General features: G+C 38.7%; 1 protein-coding gene across 5 annotated transcripts in view; it reads left to right on the top strand.

The window, feature by feature from the left end:
• The window catches only part of KIAA0586 (KIAA0586 ortholog), a 140,137-nt gene that overhangs the window by 59,606 nt on the left and 63,658 nt on the right, over window positions 1-16,873 (top strand). For all 5 annotated transcript variants that reach the window (XM_040226337.1, XM_040226336.1, XM_040226334.1 and 2 more), the window contains 4 exons: window positions 5,584-5,743; window positions 6,160-6,379; window positions 7,111-7,364; window positions 11,884-11,960. In XM_040226337.1, the coding sequence (XP_040082271.1) occupies window positions 5,584-5,743; window positions 6,160-6,379; window positions 7,111-7,364; window positions 11,884-11,960 (711 nt within the window). The remainder of the gene's footprint in view (window positions 1-5,583; window positions 5,744-6,159; window positions 6,380-7,110; window positions 7,365-11,883; window positions 11,961-16,873) is intronic.

The raw sequence follows: 16,873 nt of genomic DNA, 5'->3' as shown, positions 1-16,873 counted from the left end.
TTCTTTTGCCTTTTAATCTTTGATAAATATTTTAAATTAGTTTTCAAGTACTGTAAAATATTTTGCTGGGATTTTTGTGAGAATTAATTCAGTTTTGGTTGGTTTAATTTGGGGAAGAATTGACATCTTTATGATATGTATCTTATTGAGCCATAATACAAGATTTTGTGGAAGATTCAATGAAATGATGTATGAAAGAACTAACCTAGGGCCTGGAACTTGGTAAATACTCAGTAACTAACTGTTTATCATTATTACCCATTACCAAGACTAGTAGAATATCTTTAAATTTCTCATGATGATGACTCAGTAGCATTATATTTGAAAACAGCACTCTTATGCTATTGGCTTATGCAGTTAAGAAGAATAAAACATATAGTGTATTTCTTTCACTTAAAAAACAAAGCTAAGAATATGAAAAATGTTAAGCAATGCTATGGAATTTTTTTTCTTTTTTCTGTATCACAAGGCTTATGGGATCTTAGTTCCTCAATCAGAAATCATATACAGGCCCCAGTGGTGAAAGCACCAAGTTCTAACCACTGGACAGCCAGGGAATTCCCAATGTGATAGAATTTTTAATCTGATGACATGATTTTTAAATTATATATCAATTTGCAACTCAGAATACACAATGAAGACCATCCCACTATAAAAGTATGTTTTAGAAAGGGAAAAGACAAATAGAAAATAGGGAAAAGACGTGTAGACAGTTCACAAAGCAAAAGGAAATACAAAGCAAAAGGTGGTTAGTCTCACTGATAGTAAAAAAAAAAAAACTCATAAATCATTGAAATTTAATTTTACGAATCAGATTGGAAAAACTCGAAGTCTGATTAATGCCATTGTTCAGCAAACCTTTGGGAAGCATAAATTCTCATACCTTCTGGTGTTAGTGTAAAATGACACTCTTTAAAAGGAAATTTAGCAATATGTATTCAAATTAAGAATTCTGTTAGCCCATTAATCAAGCAGTCCCACCTCTGAGAATTTATTCCGTATGTCAGTCAGTCGGTCAGTTCAGTCGCTCAGTTGTGTCCGACTCATATGATCCCCCAGAATTCCCCACCCGACTCTGAAAAGCACACAAGGCTTTCTGTATTCTGGTTTTTAAATCTCATGACATAGTTCAGTTCAGTTGCTCAGTTGTGTCCAACTCTTTGCGACCCCATGAATCACAGCACGCCAGGCCTCCCTGTCCATCACCAACTCCCAAAGTTCACCCAAACTCTTGTGCATCGAGTCGGTGATGCCATCCAGCCATCTCATCCTCTGTCATCCCCTTCTCCTCCTGCCCCTAATCCCTCCCACCATCAGGGTCTTTTCCAGTGAGTCAACTCTTCACATGAAGTGGCCAAAGTATTGGAGTTTCAGCCTCAGCACCTGTCCTTCCAATGAACACCCAGGACTGATCTCCTTTAGGATGTACTGATTGGATCTCCTTGAAGTCCAAGGACTCTTAAGAGTCTTCTCCAACACCACAGTTCAAAAGCATCAATACTTCAGTGCTCAGCTTTCTTCACAGTCCAACTCTCACATCCATACATGACCACTGGAAAAACCATAGCCTATTTAGACAGACTTTTGTTGGCTAAGTAATGTCCCTGCTTTTCAATATGCTATCTAGGTTGGTCATAACTTTCCTTCCAAGGAGTAAGCTTTTTTTAATTTCATGGCTGCAATCACCATCTGCAGTCATTTTGTGGCCTGAAAAAATAAAGTCTGACACTGTTTCCACTGTTTCCCCATCTATTTCCCATGAAGTGATGGGACCAAATGCCATGATCTTCATTTTCTGAATGTTGAGCTTTAGGCCAATTTTTTCACTCTCCTCTTTCACTTTCATCAAGAGGCTTTTTAGCTCCTCTTCACTTTCTGCCATAAGGGTGGTGTCATCTGCATATCTGAGGTTAGTGATATTTCTCTTGACAATCTTGATTCCAGCTTGTGCTTCTTCCAGCCCAGCATTTCTCATGATGTACCCTGCATATAAGTTAAATAAGCAGGGTGACAATATACAGCCTTGACGTACTCCTTTTCCTATTTGGAACCAGTCTATTGTTCCCTGTCCAGTTCTAACTGTTGCTTCCTGACCTGCATACAGGTTTCTCAAGAGGCAGGTCAGGTGGTCTGGTATTCCCATCTCTCTCGGAATTTTCCACAGTTTATTGTGATCCACACAGTCAAAGGCTTTGGCATAGTCAATAAAACAGAAGTAGATGTTTTTCTGGAACTCTCTTGCTTTTTCCATGATCCATCGGATGTTGGCAGTTTGATCTTTCATTCCTGTACCTTTTCTAAAACCAGCTTGAACATCTGGAAGTTCACGGTTCACGTATTGCTGAAGCCTGGTTTGGAGAATTTTGAGCATTACTTTACTAGCGTGTGAGATGAGTGCAATTGTGTGGTAGTTTGAGCATTCTTTGGCATTGCCTTTCTTTGGGATTGGAATGAAAACTGACCTTTTCCAGTCTTGTGGCCACTGCTGAGTTTTCCAAATTTGCTGTCATATTGAGTGCAGCACTTTTCACAGCATCATCTTTCAGGATTTGAAATAGCTCCACTGGAATTCCATCCCCTCCACTAGCTTTCTTCATAATGATGCCTTCTAAGGCTCCCTTGACTTCACATACCAGGATATCTGGCTCTAGCTGAGTACTTATCTTTGTCTTGAAGATCTTTTTTGTACAGTTCTTCTGTGTATTCTTGCCACCTCTTCTTAATATCTTCTGCTTCTGTTAGGTCCATGCCATTTCTGTCCTTTATCGAGCCCATCTTTGCATGAAATGTTCCCTTGGTATCTCTAACTTTCTTGAAGAAATCTCTAGACTTTCCCATTCTGTTGTTTTCCTTTATTTCTTTGCATTTATCTCTGAGGAAGGCTTTCTTATGTCTCCTTGCTATCCTAAAAATAATACCCAGTTGTGGATGTGACTGGTGATAGAATCAAGGTTCAATGCTGTAAAGAGCAGTATTGCATAGGAACCTGGAATGTCAGGTCCATGAATCAAGGCAAATTGGAATTTGTCAAACAAGCGATGGCAAGAGTGAACGTCGACATTCTAGGAATCAGCGAACTTAAATGGACTGGAATGGGTGAATTTAACTCACATGACCATTATATCTACTACTGTGGGCAGGAATCCCTTAGGAGAAATGGAGTAGCCATCATGGTCAACAAGAGAGTCCGAAATGCAATACTTGGATGCAATCTCAAAAACGACAGAATGATCTCTGTTTGTTTCCAAGGCAAACGATTCAATATCAGAGTAATCCAAGCCTATGCCCCGACCAGTAACGCTGAAGAAGCTGAAGTTGAATGGTTCTGTGAAGACCTACAAGACCTTTTAGAGCTAACACCCAAAAAAGATGTCCTTTTCATTATAGGGGACTGGAATGCAAAATTAGGAAGTCAAGAAACACCTGGAGTAACAGGCAAATTTGGCCTTGGAATACGGAATGAAGCAGGGCAAAGGCTAATAGTGTTTTGCCATGAGAATGCACTGGTCATAGCAAACACCCTTTTCCAACAACACAAGAGAATACTCTACACGTGGACATCACCAGATGGTCAACACCGAAATCAGATTGATTATATTCTTTGCAGCCAAAGATTTAGTAGGTCTTATACAGTCAGCAAAAACAAGACCAGGAGCTGACTGTGGCTCAGATCATGAACTCCTTATTGCCAAATTCAGACTTAAATTGAAGAAAGTAGGGAAAACCGCTAGACCATTCATGTATGACCTAAATCAAATCCCTTATGATTATACAGATGTGAGAAATAGATTTAAGGGACTAGATCTGATAGGCAGAGTGCCTGATGAACTACGGACTGAGGTTCATGACGCTGTACAGGAGACAGGGATCAAGTCCATCCCCACGGAAGAGAAATGCAAAAAAGCAAAATGGCTGTCTGGGGAGGCCTTACAAATAGCTGTGAAAAGAAGAGAAGCAAAAAGCAAAGGAGAAAAGGAAAGATATTCCATATGTACATATATGAATGACTTGGGCTTCCTTGGTGGCTCAATGGTAAAGCATTTGCCTGCAGTACAGGAGATGTAGAGACACAGGTTCGATCCCTGGGTTGGAAAGATCCCCTGGAGAGGAAAATGGCAAGCCACTCCAATAATCTTCCCCAGAAAATACCATGGACAGAGGAGCCTGGAGGAGTCCAGTTCATGGGGTCAGAGTCAGATATGAGTGAGTGACTAAACAACAAGAACATGAATGACTCAAGTCTCAAAAAGCTAAAAATAGAACTACCATATGACCCAGCAGTTTCACTTTTGGGTATATATTCAGAAAAGCCAAAAACACTGATTTGAAAAGATACATGCACCCCTGTATTCACAGCAGTATTATTTATAATTGCCAAGCTATGGGAATAACCTAAGTGTCCGTCAACAGATGAATGGATAAACATGTGATTTGTATGTCCAATGGAATACTATTTAGACATTCAAGCATAAAAAAGAACAAAGTTGCCATTTCCAGCAACACGGATGGACCTAGAGATTATCATACTGAGTGAAGTCAGAAAGAGAAAAACAAATATCCTGTGATGTGATTTATATGTGGAATCTAAAAAGATGCAAATGAACTTATAAACAGAGGAGTTACAAATATAGAAAACAATCTTATGGTTACCAAAGAGGAAAGGTAGAGAAGGGCAAATTAGGAGTTTCAGATTAGAAGATATAAGCTACTATATATAAAATAGATAAACAAGGACCTATTGTATAGCATGAAGAGCTATATTCAGTATCTTGCAATAATCTATAATGGAAAAGAATCTGAAAAAGGTTTTTTATAAGGCAAAAAAATCTGAAACATTTTTCTGTATACCTGAAACTAACACCACATTGTAAGTCACCTACATTTTAATTAAATTTTTTAAAGTGGGACTATAGCCAATATTTTGTAATAACAGTAAATCTAGTGTGACATATAAAAATTGTATAAAAATTTTAAAAATTCTAGATATAAAAAAATGACAAGACTGTATCTGGTAGTTCTGTGGATGGGAACTAGTTAGATAGGACATCGATAAGAAAGGAGACTTAATTTTCACTATCATCTTTTTGGATTTTGAATTATTTGAATTACCTATTTAACAAATTGATTTTAAAGTTTTTGCTTTTTTCTTCTCTAATACTTTTCATCTCTACATTGGCTTCATTTCATTTCCCCCTATTTCTTCTTATCCTTCCATTGCTTTTCGTAAGCTCTGTTCTTTTGTACTAAAAGGTTGATTTTTGATATTGTATTAATTAGTTAAAATGCTTTCTTTCTGTTATTTGGTTTACCTAGCTTGTGTATGGGTTTGATCTTCAGCTGTTTTCCTCTCTGTGTTAGATAAGGGGGCCTTAGATTTCTTGGGAGCCTAATTCTGAGGTAGAGCTGTTTCAGTTGTCTGAGGCTTCCTCAGGCTAGTCCTGAAACAAATAGCTAGAATATAGAGGACTCCATTTTTCACCCCCCATCCATTTAAATTTTATGTAACTCTGAATGAGATCATTTTGTTTTTCAAATTGCCCTTATTTGGGAATTATAAGCACTACTTATCTTGTTTTATTTTAGGCAAGAGTGTGTACCCCTTTGGCTACCCCACAGCCAACTCCTCCTCGTTCGCCTTCATCACCTCTTAAGGAGCCCGTGTTGGTAAAAACTCCAGATTCTTCTCCCAGTGTTTCAGATCACGATGTAGCTTTTCCCATGAAAGAAATATTGGCTGAAGAAGGTAGAAACTTTATTTCTATAACTCAGTTTTAATTTTTGCAACTATTATGGTTTGTTGTATTAGAGTCTTTGTAGATTAGTATATACATAGCTGTTGCTGATTAAGTTTTAGGAAATCACTTTTGCTGGAAGGGAAACTAAGGATTTGGTTGCCACTTTTTAAAGTATATGATCTGGTAGACATTTAGATTGTTTTAAGTTCACGGTAATATTGAAACTGAAGTCTTTTCAAGGTTATCTTTTTGTACTTTACTAAAGTAATTTGGGAATTTTCCCATTAAGGGCCTTAATTATTATTATTAATCATTGTTGCCATTATTTGTATGCCAAAAATGTTAAAGGCTATCTGAAACAACGTATCTTGCCTTCCTGTAGACTTCATATTGACTCTTTCTTTCTTTTTAAAACAACCTTTAGGAAATGATATGCCTGCCATCACACTTGTTAATACCCCAGCAGTCACCCCAGTGACTACACCTCCCCCCGCAGCAGCTCTTACCCCAACTTTGTCAGAGACTTCAGTTGATAAGTTGAAGATGTCAAGCCCAGAGCTTCCCAAGCCATGGAGTGATGGAGACCTGCCACTGGAAGAAGAGAATCCCAACTCTCTTCAAGAAGAGCTTCACCCAAGAGCCATGTAAATGATAATATATTCACCTTTAGCAACTATACATTTTACCTTAAGTTGACTTAGATGACCTATTGAAAACATCAGAAATGATAAATAAAAGTTTATAATTCATGAGCTAATCTATAATAGGAAGAAGTTCATAAATTTTAAGTTTTTACCAAATTTATTTATTCCTTCAGTTCTCTTTTTTAAAACAAAATTTTTTGGGAGAGGGAGAATCAGATTAATTTTGGGGAGAAGTAGATTAAAATAAAGGTATCTATAATATTGTTAATAAAATAGAATATGACTTTTCCCCAGTGTGAATCTTCTAACCCTAACCCTAACCCTAACTAAGACTGGATGATGTTTACTATGATGTTTTATATTACCATGTAGCTCCATGTAAGCTTTATTTTAGGGATGGTAGAACTTTCAAGATGGTCTTGAAAGTTCTAATCAAGAGATTAAAACAAGAAGATGATTTTGGAAAAATAGATCTTGTTGGTTAATTATAGTAGTACAGATTATGTTAATATAGAAATATGTCTAAAGGAGACAGTATTTTTTAATCTTTTTTTTGTATGGCCTGAGGGATCTTAGTTCTCTGACCAGAGATCAAACCCTTTCCCCCTGCAGTGGAAGCATGGTGTCTTAACCACTAGATTGCCTGGGAAACCCCTATATCTATTTTCTTATATAAAAACGAATATAGGCCTTCACTGATGTAAACTCAAACCATGTCTCTTTCTTTTTAGTGTAATGTCTGTGGCCAAGGATGAAGAACCTGAGAGCGAGGACTTCCCTGCTCAGCTTGCTCCTCCAAAGCCAGTTGCCCTTAGGTCACTTCCTGCTGGCATCAAGGCTCCTTCCCCCATACAGATGCCAAGTTCAGAGTCCTCCACTGTGGAGAGTACCTTGAGTGTCACTGCCACTGAAACGGAAACCTTAGATAGACCCATCTCTGAAGGAGAGATCGTATTTAACTGTGGTCTCAAAGTGGCTCCTAAGAGTAAGTTGACTTGTATCAGTTGATTTCACTGGTTAAATTATGATCCTTCCTAAGTAATACTTTTCTGTGTGAAATGTTTTTACTTAGTTTGTAATATTTAACATAATATAGTAGAAAGAATGTGGACTCTGCAAGTTAACTTTTCTAAACCTTAACCTCAGACTCTAAAATCTCCCTCATAAATCCCACCTTCCAGAAGTATCACTCTTAAAAGTTTGGGGTATACTTTCCAGTCTTTTTTTTAAATATGCATATATAGGTACCTAAATACATCCATACGTTACCTTTAAAAATAGGGTGATATTATACATACTGTTATGAAACCTGAATTTTTTTAACCTTAAATACGTTGTGGACATTTTCATGTATTAATACATGTAGTCCTACCTCTTTTTCTCAGTGATTGGCCATTTAGATTGTTTAGATTGATCTGCTGCTGCTGCTGATGCTTAGTCGCTTCAGTCGTGTCCCGACTCTGTACGACCCCATAGACAGCAGCCCACTAGGCTCCCCTGTCCCGGGGATTCTCCAGGCAAGAACACTGGAGTGGGTTGCCATTTCCTTCTCCAATGCATGAAAGTGAAAAGTGAAAGTGAAGTCGCTCAGTCGTGCTGACTCTTAGCGACCCCATGGACTGCAGCCTACCAGGCTCCTCTGTCCATGGGATTTGCCAGGCAAGAATACTGGAGTGGGGTGCCATTGCCTTCTCTGTTAGATTGATCTAGTGGTGCCCTAATGGGCATTTAGAATGTTTTCATACCATACATAGCTCTCTGCTGACTATCCTTGAACATATATCATATATCTAATATATAACTGTACAATGTCACAAACCTCAGTCCATAGTTCATCAGGTACTCTATCGATCAGATCTAGTCCCTTAAATCTATTTCTCACTTCCACTGTATAATCATAAGGGATTTGATTTAGGTCATACATGAATGGTCTAGTGGTTTTCCCTACTTTCATCAATTTAAGTCTAAATTTGGCAATAAGGAGTTCATGATCTGAGCCACAGTCAGCTCCTGGTCTTGTTTTTGCTGACTGTATAGAGCTTCTCCATCTTTTGCTGCAAAGAATATAATCAATCTGATTTTCATATTGACCATCTGGTGATGTCCATGTGTAGAGTCTTCTGTTGTGTTGTTGGGAAAGGGTGTTTGCAATGACCAGTGCATTTTCTTGGTAAAACTCTATTAGTCTTTGCCCTGCTTCATTCCGCATTCCAGGGCCATATTTGCCTGTTACTCCAGGTGTTTCTTGACTTCCTAATTTTGCATTCCAGTCCCCTATAATGAAAAGGACATCTTTTTTGGGTGTTGGTTCTAAAAGGTCTTATAGGTCTTCATAAAACCGTTCAACTTCAGCTTCTTCAGCGTTACTGGTTGGGGCATAGGCTTGGATTACTCTGATATTGAATGGTTTGCCTTGGAAACGAACAGAGATCATTCTGTCGTTTTTGAGATTGCATCCAAGTACTGCATTTCGGACTCTTATTGACCATGATGGCTACTCCATTTCTTCTAAAGGATTCCTGCCCACAGTAGTAGATATAATGGTCATGTGAGTTAAATTCACCCATCCCAGTCCATTTTAGTTCACTGATTTCTAGAATGTCGACGTTCACTCTTGCCATCTCCTATTTGACTACTTCCAATTTGCCTTGATTCATGGACCTGACATTCCCAGGTTCCTATGCAATATTACTCTTTACAGCATCGAACCTTGCTTCTATCACCAGTCACATCCACAGCTGGGTATTGTTTTTGCTTTGGCTCCATCCCTTTATTCTTTCTGGAGTTATTTCTCCACTGATCTCCAGTAGCATATTGGGCACCTACTGACCTGGGGAGTTCTTCTTTCAGTATCCTGTCATTTTGGCTTTTCATACTGTTCATGGACTGAGGTTCGTGACATTGTACAGGAGACAGGGATCAATACAATCCCCATGGAAAAGAAATGCAATAAAACAAAATGGCTGTCTGAGGAGGCCTTACTAATAGCTGTGAAAAGAAGAGAAGTGAAAAGCAAAGGAGAAAAGTAAAGATATAAGTATCTGAATGCAGAGTTCCAAAGCATTGGAAGAAAAGATAAGAAAGTCTTCCTCAGTGATCAATGCAAAGAAATAGATGAAAAGAACAGAATGGGAAAGACTAGAGATCTCTTCAAGAAAATTAGAGATACGAAGGGAACATTTCATGCAAAGATGGGCTCGATAAAGGACAGAAATGGTCTGGACCTAACAGAAGCAGAAGATATTAAGAAGAGGTGGCAAGAATACACAGAAGAACTGTACAAAAAAGATCTTCAAGACAAAGATAAGCACTCAGCTAGAGCCAGACATCCTAGTATGTGAAGTCAAGTGAGACTTAGAAGGCATCACTATGAAGAAAGCTAGTGGAGGTGATGGAATTCCAGTTGTGCTATTTCAAATCCTGAAAGATGATGCTGTGAAAAGTGCTGCATTCAATATGACAGCAAATTTGGAAAACTCAGCAGTGGCCACAAGACTGGAAAAGGTCAGTTTTCATTCCAATCCCAAAGAAAGGCAATGCCAAAGAATGCTCAAACTACCGCACAATTGCACTCATTTCACATGCTAGTAAAGTAATGCTCAAAATTCTCCAAGCCAGGCTTCAGCAATACATGAACCGTGAACTTCCAGATGTTCAAGCTGGTTTTAGAAAAGGTACAGGAACGAAAGATCAAATTGCCAACATCCGCTGGATCATGGAAAAAGCAAGAGAGTTCCAGAAAAACATCTATTTCTGCTTTCTTGACTATGCCAAAGCCTTTGACTGTGTGGATCATGTGGAAAATTCTGAAAGAGATGGGAATACCAGACCACCTGACCTGCCTCTTGAGAAACCTATATGCAGGTCAGGAAGCAACAGTTAGAACTGGACATGAAACAATAGACTGGTTCCAAATAGGCAAAGGAGTATGTCAAGGCTGTATATTGTCACCCTCCTTATTTAACTTATATGCAGAATACATCATGAGAAATGCTGGGCTGGAAGAAGCACAAGCTGGAATAAAGATTGCCGGGAGAGATATCACTAACCTCATATGCAGATGACACCACCCTTATGGCAGAAAGCCTGTTGATGAAAGTGAAAGAGGAGAGTGAAAAAGTTGGCTTAAAGCTTGACATTCAGAAAATGAAGATCATGGCATCTGGTCCTATCACTTCACGGGAAATAGATGGGGAAACAATGGAAACAGTGTCAGACTTTATTTTTGGGGGCCACAATATCACTGCAGATGGTGACTGCAGCCGTGAAATTAAAAGATGCTTACTCCTTGGAAGAAAAGTTATGACCCACCTAGATAGCATATTGAAAAGCAGAGACATTACTTTGCCAAGAAAAGTCTATCTAGTCAAGGCTATGGTTTTTCCAGTAGTCATGTATGGATGTGAGAGTTGGCCTGTGAAGAAAGCTGAGCGCCCAAGAATTGATGCTTTTGAACTGTGGTGTTGGAGAAGACTCTTGAGAGTCCCTTGGACTACAAGGAGATCCAACCAGTCCATTCTGAAGGAGATCAGCCCTGGGATTTCTTTGGAGGGAATGATGCTGAAGCTGAAACTCCAGTACTTTGGCCACCTCATGCGAAGAGTTGACTCATTGGAAAAGACTCTGATGCTGGGAGGGATTGGGGGCAGGAGGAGAAGGGGACAACAGAGTATGAGATGGCTGGATGGCATCACTGACTCGATGGACTTGAGTCTGAGTGAATTCCGGGAGTTGGTGATGGACAGGGAGGCCTGGCGTGCTGCGATTCATGGGGTCGCAAAGAGTCGGACATGACTGAGCGACTGAACTGAACTGAACTGAACTGAACTGAACTCTGACTCAGCAATTTCACTTCTAGGTACATATTTTAAGGACGCTATCAGTTATATATTCAGTTCAGTTAACTTTTCTTCCAAGGAGTAAGCGTCTTTTAATTTCATGGTTAAAATAACAATACATTGCCAACGTGCACTCCAGAAATTTAAGTCAGTTTTTAATCAGTTTTAAATTTTATCAATAGTATATAGGGGTATTTTGTCTTTTTCAGTTTCATAGTTCCAGTTGATATTTATAGCTCTTTTTAATTTCTGACAAGCTGGTAAGTGAAGCAAACATCTCACTCATCTTTATTATAAAATATACTTTTTAAAGAACTGGTGAGATTGAACGTGCATGCATGGTAAGTCTCTTCAGTTGCCTCCGACTCTTAGTGACCCTCTGGACTGTTAGCCCTCCATGCTCCTCTGTCCATGGGATTCTCCAGGCAAGAATACTGGAGTGGATTGCCATGTCCTCTTCTGGAGATCTTCCCAACCCAGGGATCAAACCTATGTCTCTTATGTCTCTTGCATTGGCAGGCGGGTTTTAGCTTGTGAATTTTGATTTATGAACTTTGTCAGTATTTTTATTGTGTGAGTTTAAGGGTAATGTTTTACAACTTTATGGTGAGGTTATTTACTAAAATTGTTTCTTCTGTTTCTAAATTTTTGCATTTTAATTTCTAGTTTTAGGAGATGAAAGACTGTATCTGGCAAACCTAAATGACAGCTTATCCAGTACTTTGCAAGATGTCCTCGAAATGGTAAGAAATGATTCACATCATTTTGAATTCTGACATAAAAGATACCCTGATGAACTTACTGCAACTGATCAGGGTTTTTCCTCAAATATTTGAATTATAGTCATAAAATTTAATAAAATATCAATGAAGGAATTTAAAGTTTCTTATACATCTTTTTATCATATCTGTATATTTCATTATTATAATTATAATAATAGAAAATTGTAATGAATAGAAAATTATTATTAATCCTTGTTTCTCCAGTAGTTGAAACATGCAATTAATGTAATTAGATAATGAAAATCTCAGTGTACATTGTCACTTGGAGATATTGTAAATGCCTTTATAATGTTGCAGGCAGTACCTTCAGTGTTGAAACCAAGTCTCTTATAATATATTTGTTATTTTTCCCTAACCATGATTATAATTCTTCATGCTAAAAAAATAACTGAATTTAGTTAGTTTTAAAAGAATTACTGAAATAGGACCCACGGATACTAACTCTTCCTAGTTATTGTTTAGCTTTATAGACAAAAAATAGGCATTTAAAAAATGTATTTTTACATAGATACCAAGTTATATATTATATAAGTACCACACAGAAATTATAATAGGGATTTTCTTTTGAAAACTATTAAGAAATAGAAATCTTTACTTTTCATGTTTTCAAACAGTCTAAGTGAGGAAGGGTTGTTGTGCTCAACTTTCAGCTACATTTATACATGTGTGTGTGTACGTGTGTTGTTAGTTACTTGGTGTGTCTGACCCTTTTCAACCCCATGGACTACATGCTGGGCTCCTCTGTCCATGGAATTCTTCAGGCAAGAATTCTGGAGTGGGTAGCCAGTCCATTCTCCAAGGGATCTTTGCTGACCCAGAGAATGAACCTGGGTCTGCTGCATTGCTGGCAGATTCTTTACTTTCTGAGCCACTGGTGAAGCCCACGTTTATCCATAGTCTTTGCTAAGCATTGCTAATATTGTTGCTTTTAAAACTTACTTGATAATTTTTGACATATGTATACGTCTGTAAGCCATTATCACCGTTAATGAAATAAACATACTCATCATCCATCACTCCCAAAAGTTTCCTCAGGCCCTTTCATTATACCTCCTTCTCATCTTCCATCATTTTTCTCATCCAATATACCTCTCCCACCAACCACTGATTCACTTTCTGTAACTATAGATTAGTTTGCATTTTCTAGATTTATATAAAAGGAATCACATGGCATGTATTCTTTTTGTGTGTGTGATTGCTTTAACTCAGCATAATTATTTTGAGATATATCTGGGTTATAGCTTGTATCATAGTTCATTCCTTTTTATTGCTGTGTAGTGCTCTATTGTATGGATGTACCACTGTTTGTCTGTTCATCTGTTGATGGACATTTGGGTTTATTCCAGTTTGAGACTATTACAAACAAAGCTGCTGTGAACACTTGTGTGCAAGTCTTTGTATGGACATAGATGCTTACATTTCCCTTTGACAAATATTTAGGGGAGGAATGGATGGATAATGTGGTCGTTATATGTTAATCTTTCAGTTCAGTTGCTTAGTCGTGTCTGACTCTTTGCAACCCCATGGACTGCACCCCCTGTTCATCACCAACTCCCTGCTCAAACTCATGTTCATCGCATCGGTGATGCCATCCAATGATCTCAACCTTTGTCGTCCCTTTCTCCCCGCTTTGATCTTTGCCAGCATCAGGGTCTTTTCCAATGAGTCAGTTCTTGGCATCAGGTGGCCAAAGTATTAGAGCTTCAGCTTCAGCATCAGTCCTTCCAATGAATATTCAGGACTGATTTCCTTTAGGATGGACTGGTTTAATCTCCCTGCAGTCCAAGGGACTCTCAAGAGTCTTCTCCAACACCACAGCATCAATTCTTCGGTGCTCAGTTTTCTTTATAGTCCAACTCTAACACCCATACATGACCACTAGAAAAACCATAGCTTTGACTAGACGGACCTTTGTTGGTAACGTAATGTCTCTGTTTTTTAATATGCTGTCTAGGTTGGTCATAGCTTTTCTTCCGAGGAGCAAGTGTCTTTTAATTCATGGCTGCAATCACCATCTGCAGTGATTTGGAGCCCCCAAAAATAAAGTCTCTCATTGCTTCCATTGTTTCCCCATCTATTAGCCATGAAGTGATGGGACTAAATGCCATGATCTGAGTTTTCTGAATGTTGAGTTTTAAGCCAACTTTTTCATTCTCCTCTTTCACTTTCATCATGAGGCTCTTTAGTTCTTCTTCGCTCTCTGGCATAAGGGTGGTGTCATCTGCATATCTGAAGCTATTGGTATTTCTTCCAGCAGTCTTGATTCCAGCTTGTGTCTTATCCATCCCAGTATTTCACCTTATATACTCTGCATATAAGTTAATATGCTCTGCATATAAGTTATATACTCTGCATATAAGTTAAATAAGCAGGGTGACAATATACAGCCTTGATGTACTTCTTTCCCAACATTGAACCAGTCTGTTGTTCCATGTCCACTTCTAACTGTTGCTTCTTGACCTGCATACAGATTTCTCAAGAAAGTCAGGTGATCTCTTATTCCCATCTCTTGAAGAATTTTCCACAGTTTGTTGTGATCCACATAGTCAAAGGCTTTGGCATAGTCAATAAAACAGAAGTAGATGTTTATCTGGAACTCTCTCACTTTTTTGATGATCCAACGGATGTTGGCAATTTGATCCCTGGTTCCTCTGCCTTTTCTAAATGTAGCTTGAACATCTGGAAGTTCACGGTTCATGTACTGTTAAAGCCTTGCTTGGAAAATTTTGAGCATTACTCTGCTAGCATGTGAGATGAGTGTAATTGTATGGTAATTTGAACATGCTTTGGCATTGCCTTTCTTTGGGATTGAAATGAAAACTGACCTTTTCCAGTTCTATGGCCACTGCTGAGTTTTCCAAATTTGCTGGCATATTGAGCACAGCACTTTAACAACATCATCTTTTAGTATTTGTATCAATGGCACCCCACTCCAGTACTCTTGCCTGGAGAATCCCATGGACGGAGGAGCCTGGTGGGCTGCAGTCCATGGGGTCACGAAGAGTCGGACACGACTAAGCGACTTCCCTTTCACTTTTCACTTTTATGCATTGGAGAAGGAAATGGCAACCCACTCCAGTGTTCTTGCCTGGAGAATCCCAGGGACTGGGGAGCCTGGTGGGCTGCTGTCTATGGGGTCACATGGAGTCGGACACGACTGAAGTGACTTAGCAGCAGCAACTTAGCTGCAACTGGAATTCTCTCACCTCCAAGCTTTGTTCGTATGATGCTTACCAAGGCCCACTTGACATTGCATTCCAGGATGTCTGGCTCTAGGTGAGTGATCACACCATTGTGGTTATCTGGGTCATGAACATCTTTTTTGTATATAGTTCTTCTATATATTCTTGCCACCTCTTCTTAATACCTTCTACTTCTGTTAGGTCCATACCATTTCTGTCCTTTATTGTACCCATCTTTGCATGAAATATTCCCTTGGTATCTCTAATTTTCTTGAAGAGATGTCTAGTCTTTCTGATTCTATTGTTTTCCCTCTATTTCTTTGCATTGATCACTGAGGAAGGCTTTCTTATCTCTCCTTGCTATATTTTGGAACTCTGTATTCAAATGGGTATATCTTTCTTTTCTCGTTTGCCTTTTGCTTCTTTTCCTTTTACAGCTATTTGTAAGGCCTCCTCAGACAACCATTGTGCCTTTTTTCATTTCTTTTCCTTGGGGATGGTCTTGATCACTGCCTCCCGTACAATGTTACAAACTTCCATCCATAGTTCTTTAGGCATTCTGTCTATCAGATCTAATCCCTATTAGTCACTTCCACTGTATAATTGTAAGGGTTTTGATTTAGGTCATACGTGAATGGTCTAGTGGTTTTCCCTATTTTCTTCAGGTTCAGTCTGAATTTGGCAATAAGGAGTTCATGGTCTGAGCCACAGTCAGCTCCCAGTCTTTTTTTTTTGCTTACTATATAGAGCTTCTCCATCTTTGGCTGCAAAGAATATAATCAGTCTGATTTCAGTATTGACCATCTGGTGATGTCAATGTGTAAAGTCTTCTCTTGTGTTGTTGGAAGAGGGTGTTTGCCATGACCAGTGTGTTCTCTTGGCAAAAGTCTGTTAGCCTTTGACCTGCTTTGTTTTGTACTCCAGGGCCAAATTTGCCTGTTACTCCAGGTAGCTCTTGACTTCCTACTTTTTCATTCCAGTCCCCTATAATGAAGAGGACATCTTTTTTGAGTGTTAGTTCTGGAAGTTCTCATAGGTCTTCATAGACTGTTCAGTTTCAGCTTCTTCAGCATTACTGGTCGGGGTATAGACTTGGATTACTGTGCTGTTGAATGGTTTACCTTAGAAATGAACAGAGATCATTCTGTCAGTTTTGAGACTGCACCCACGTACTGCATTTTGGACTCTTGTTGAGTATAATGGATACTCCGTTTCTTCTAAGGGATTCCTGCCTGCAGTAGTAGATATAATGGACATCTGAGCTAAGGTCACCCATTCCAGTCCATTTTAGTTAACTGATTCCTAAAATTCTGATCTTCACTATTGCCATCTCCTGTTTGACCACTTCCAATTTGCCTAGATTCATGGACCTAACATTCCAGGTTCCTAAGCAGTATTGTTCTTTATAGCATCGGACTATATTTCCATCACCTATCACATCCACAACTGGTGTTATTTTTGCTTTGTCTCTGTCTCTTCATTCTTTCTGGAGTTATTTCTCCACTTTTTTCTGGTAGCATGTTGGGCACCTACTGACCTGAGGAGTTCATCTTTCAGTGTCATACCTTTTTGCCTTTTCATACTGTTCATGGAGTTCTCAAGGCAAGAATACTGAAGTGTTAATCTTTAAGAAGAGCTTTTTTAAAGTTATCTGCCAAAATCTTGTGTAGACCTTTTCCTTCTATGTTTTAT

Source organism: Oryx dammah, unplaced genomic scaffold (assembly GCF_014754425.2).
Source record: "Oryx dammah isolate SB20612 unplaced genomic scaffold, SCBI_Odam_1.1 HiC_scaffold_26, whole genome shotgun sequence".
NCBI classification, from domain to species: Eukaryota; Metazoa; Chordata; class Mammalia; order Artiodactyla; family Bovidae; genus Oryx; species Oryx dammah.
This window is presented reverse-complemented; position numbering and strand designations above follow the sequence as displayed.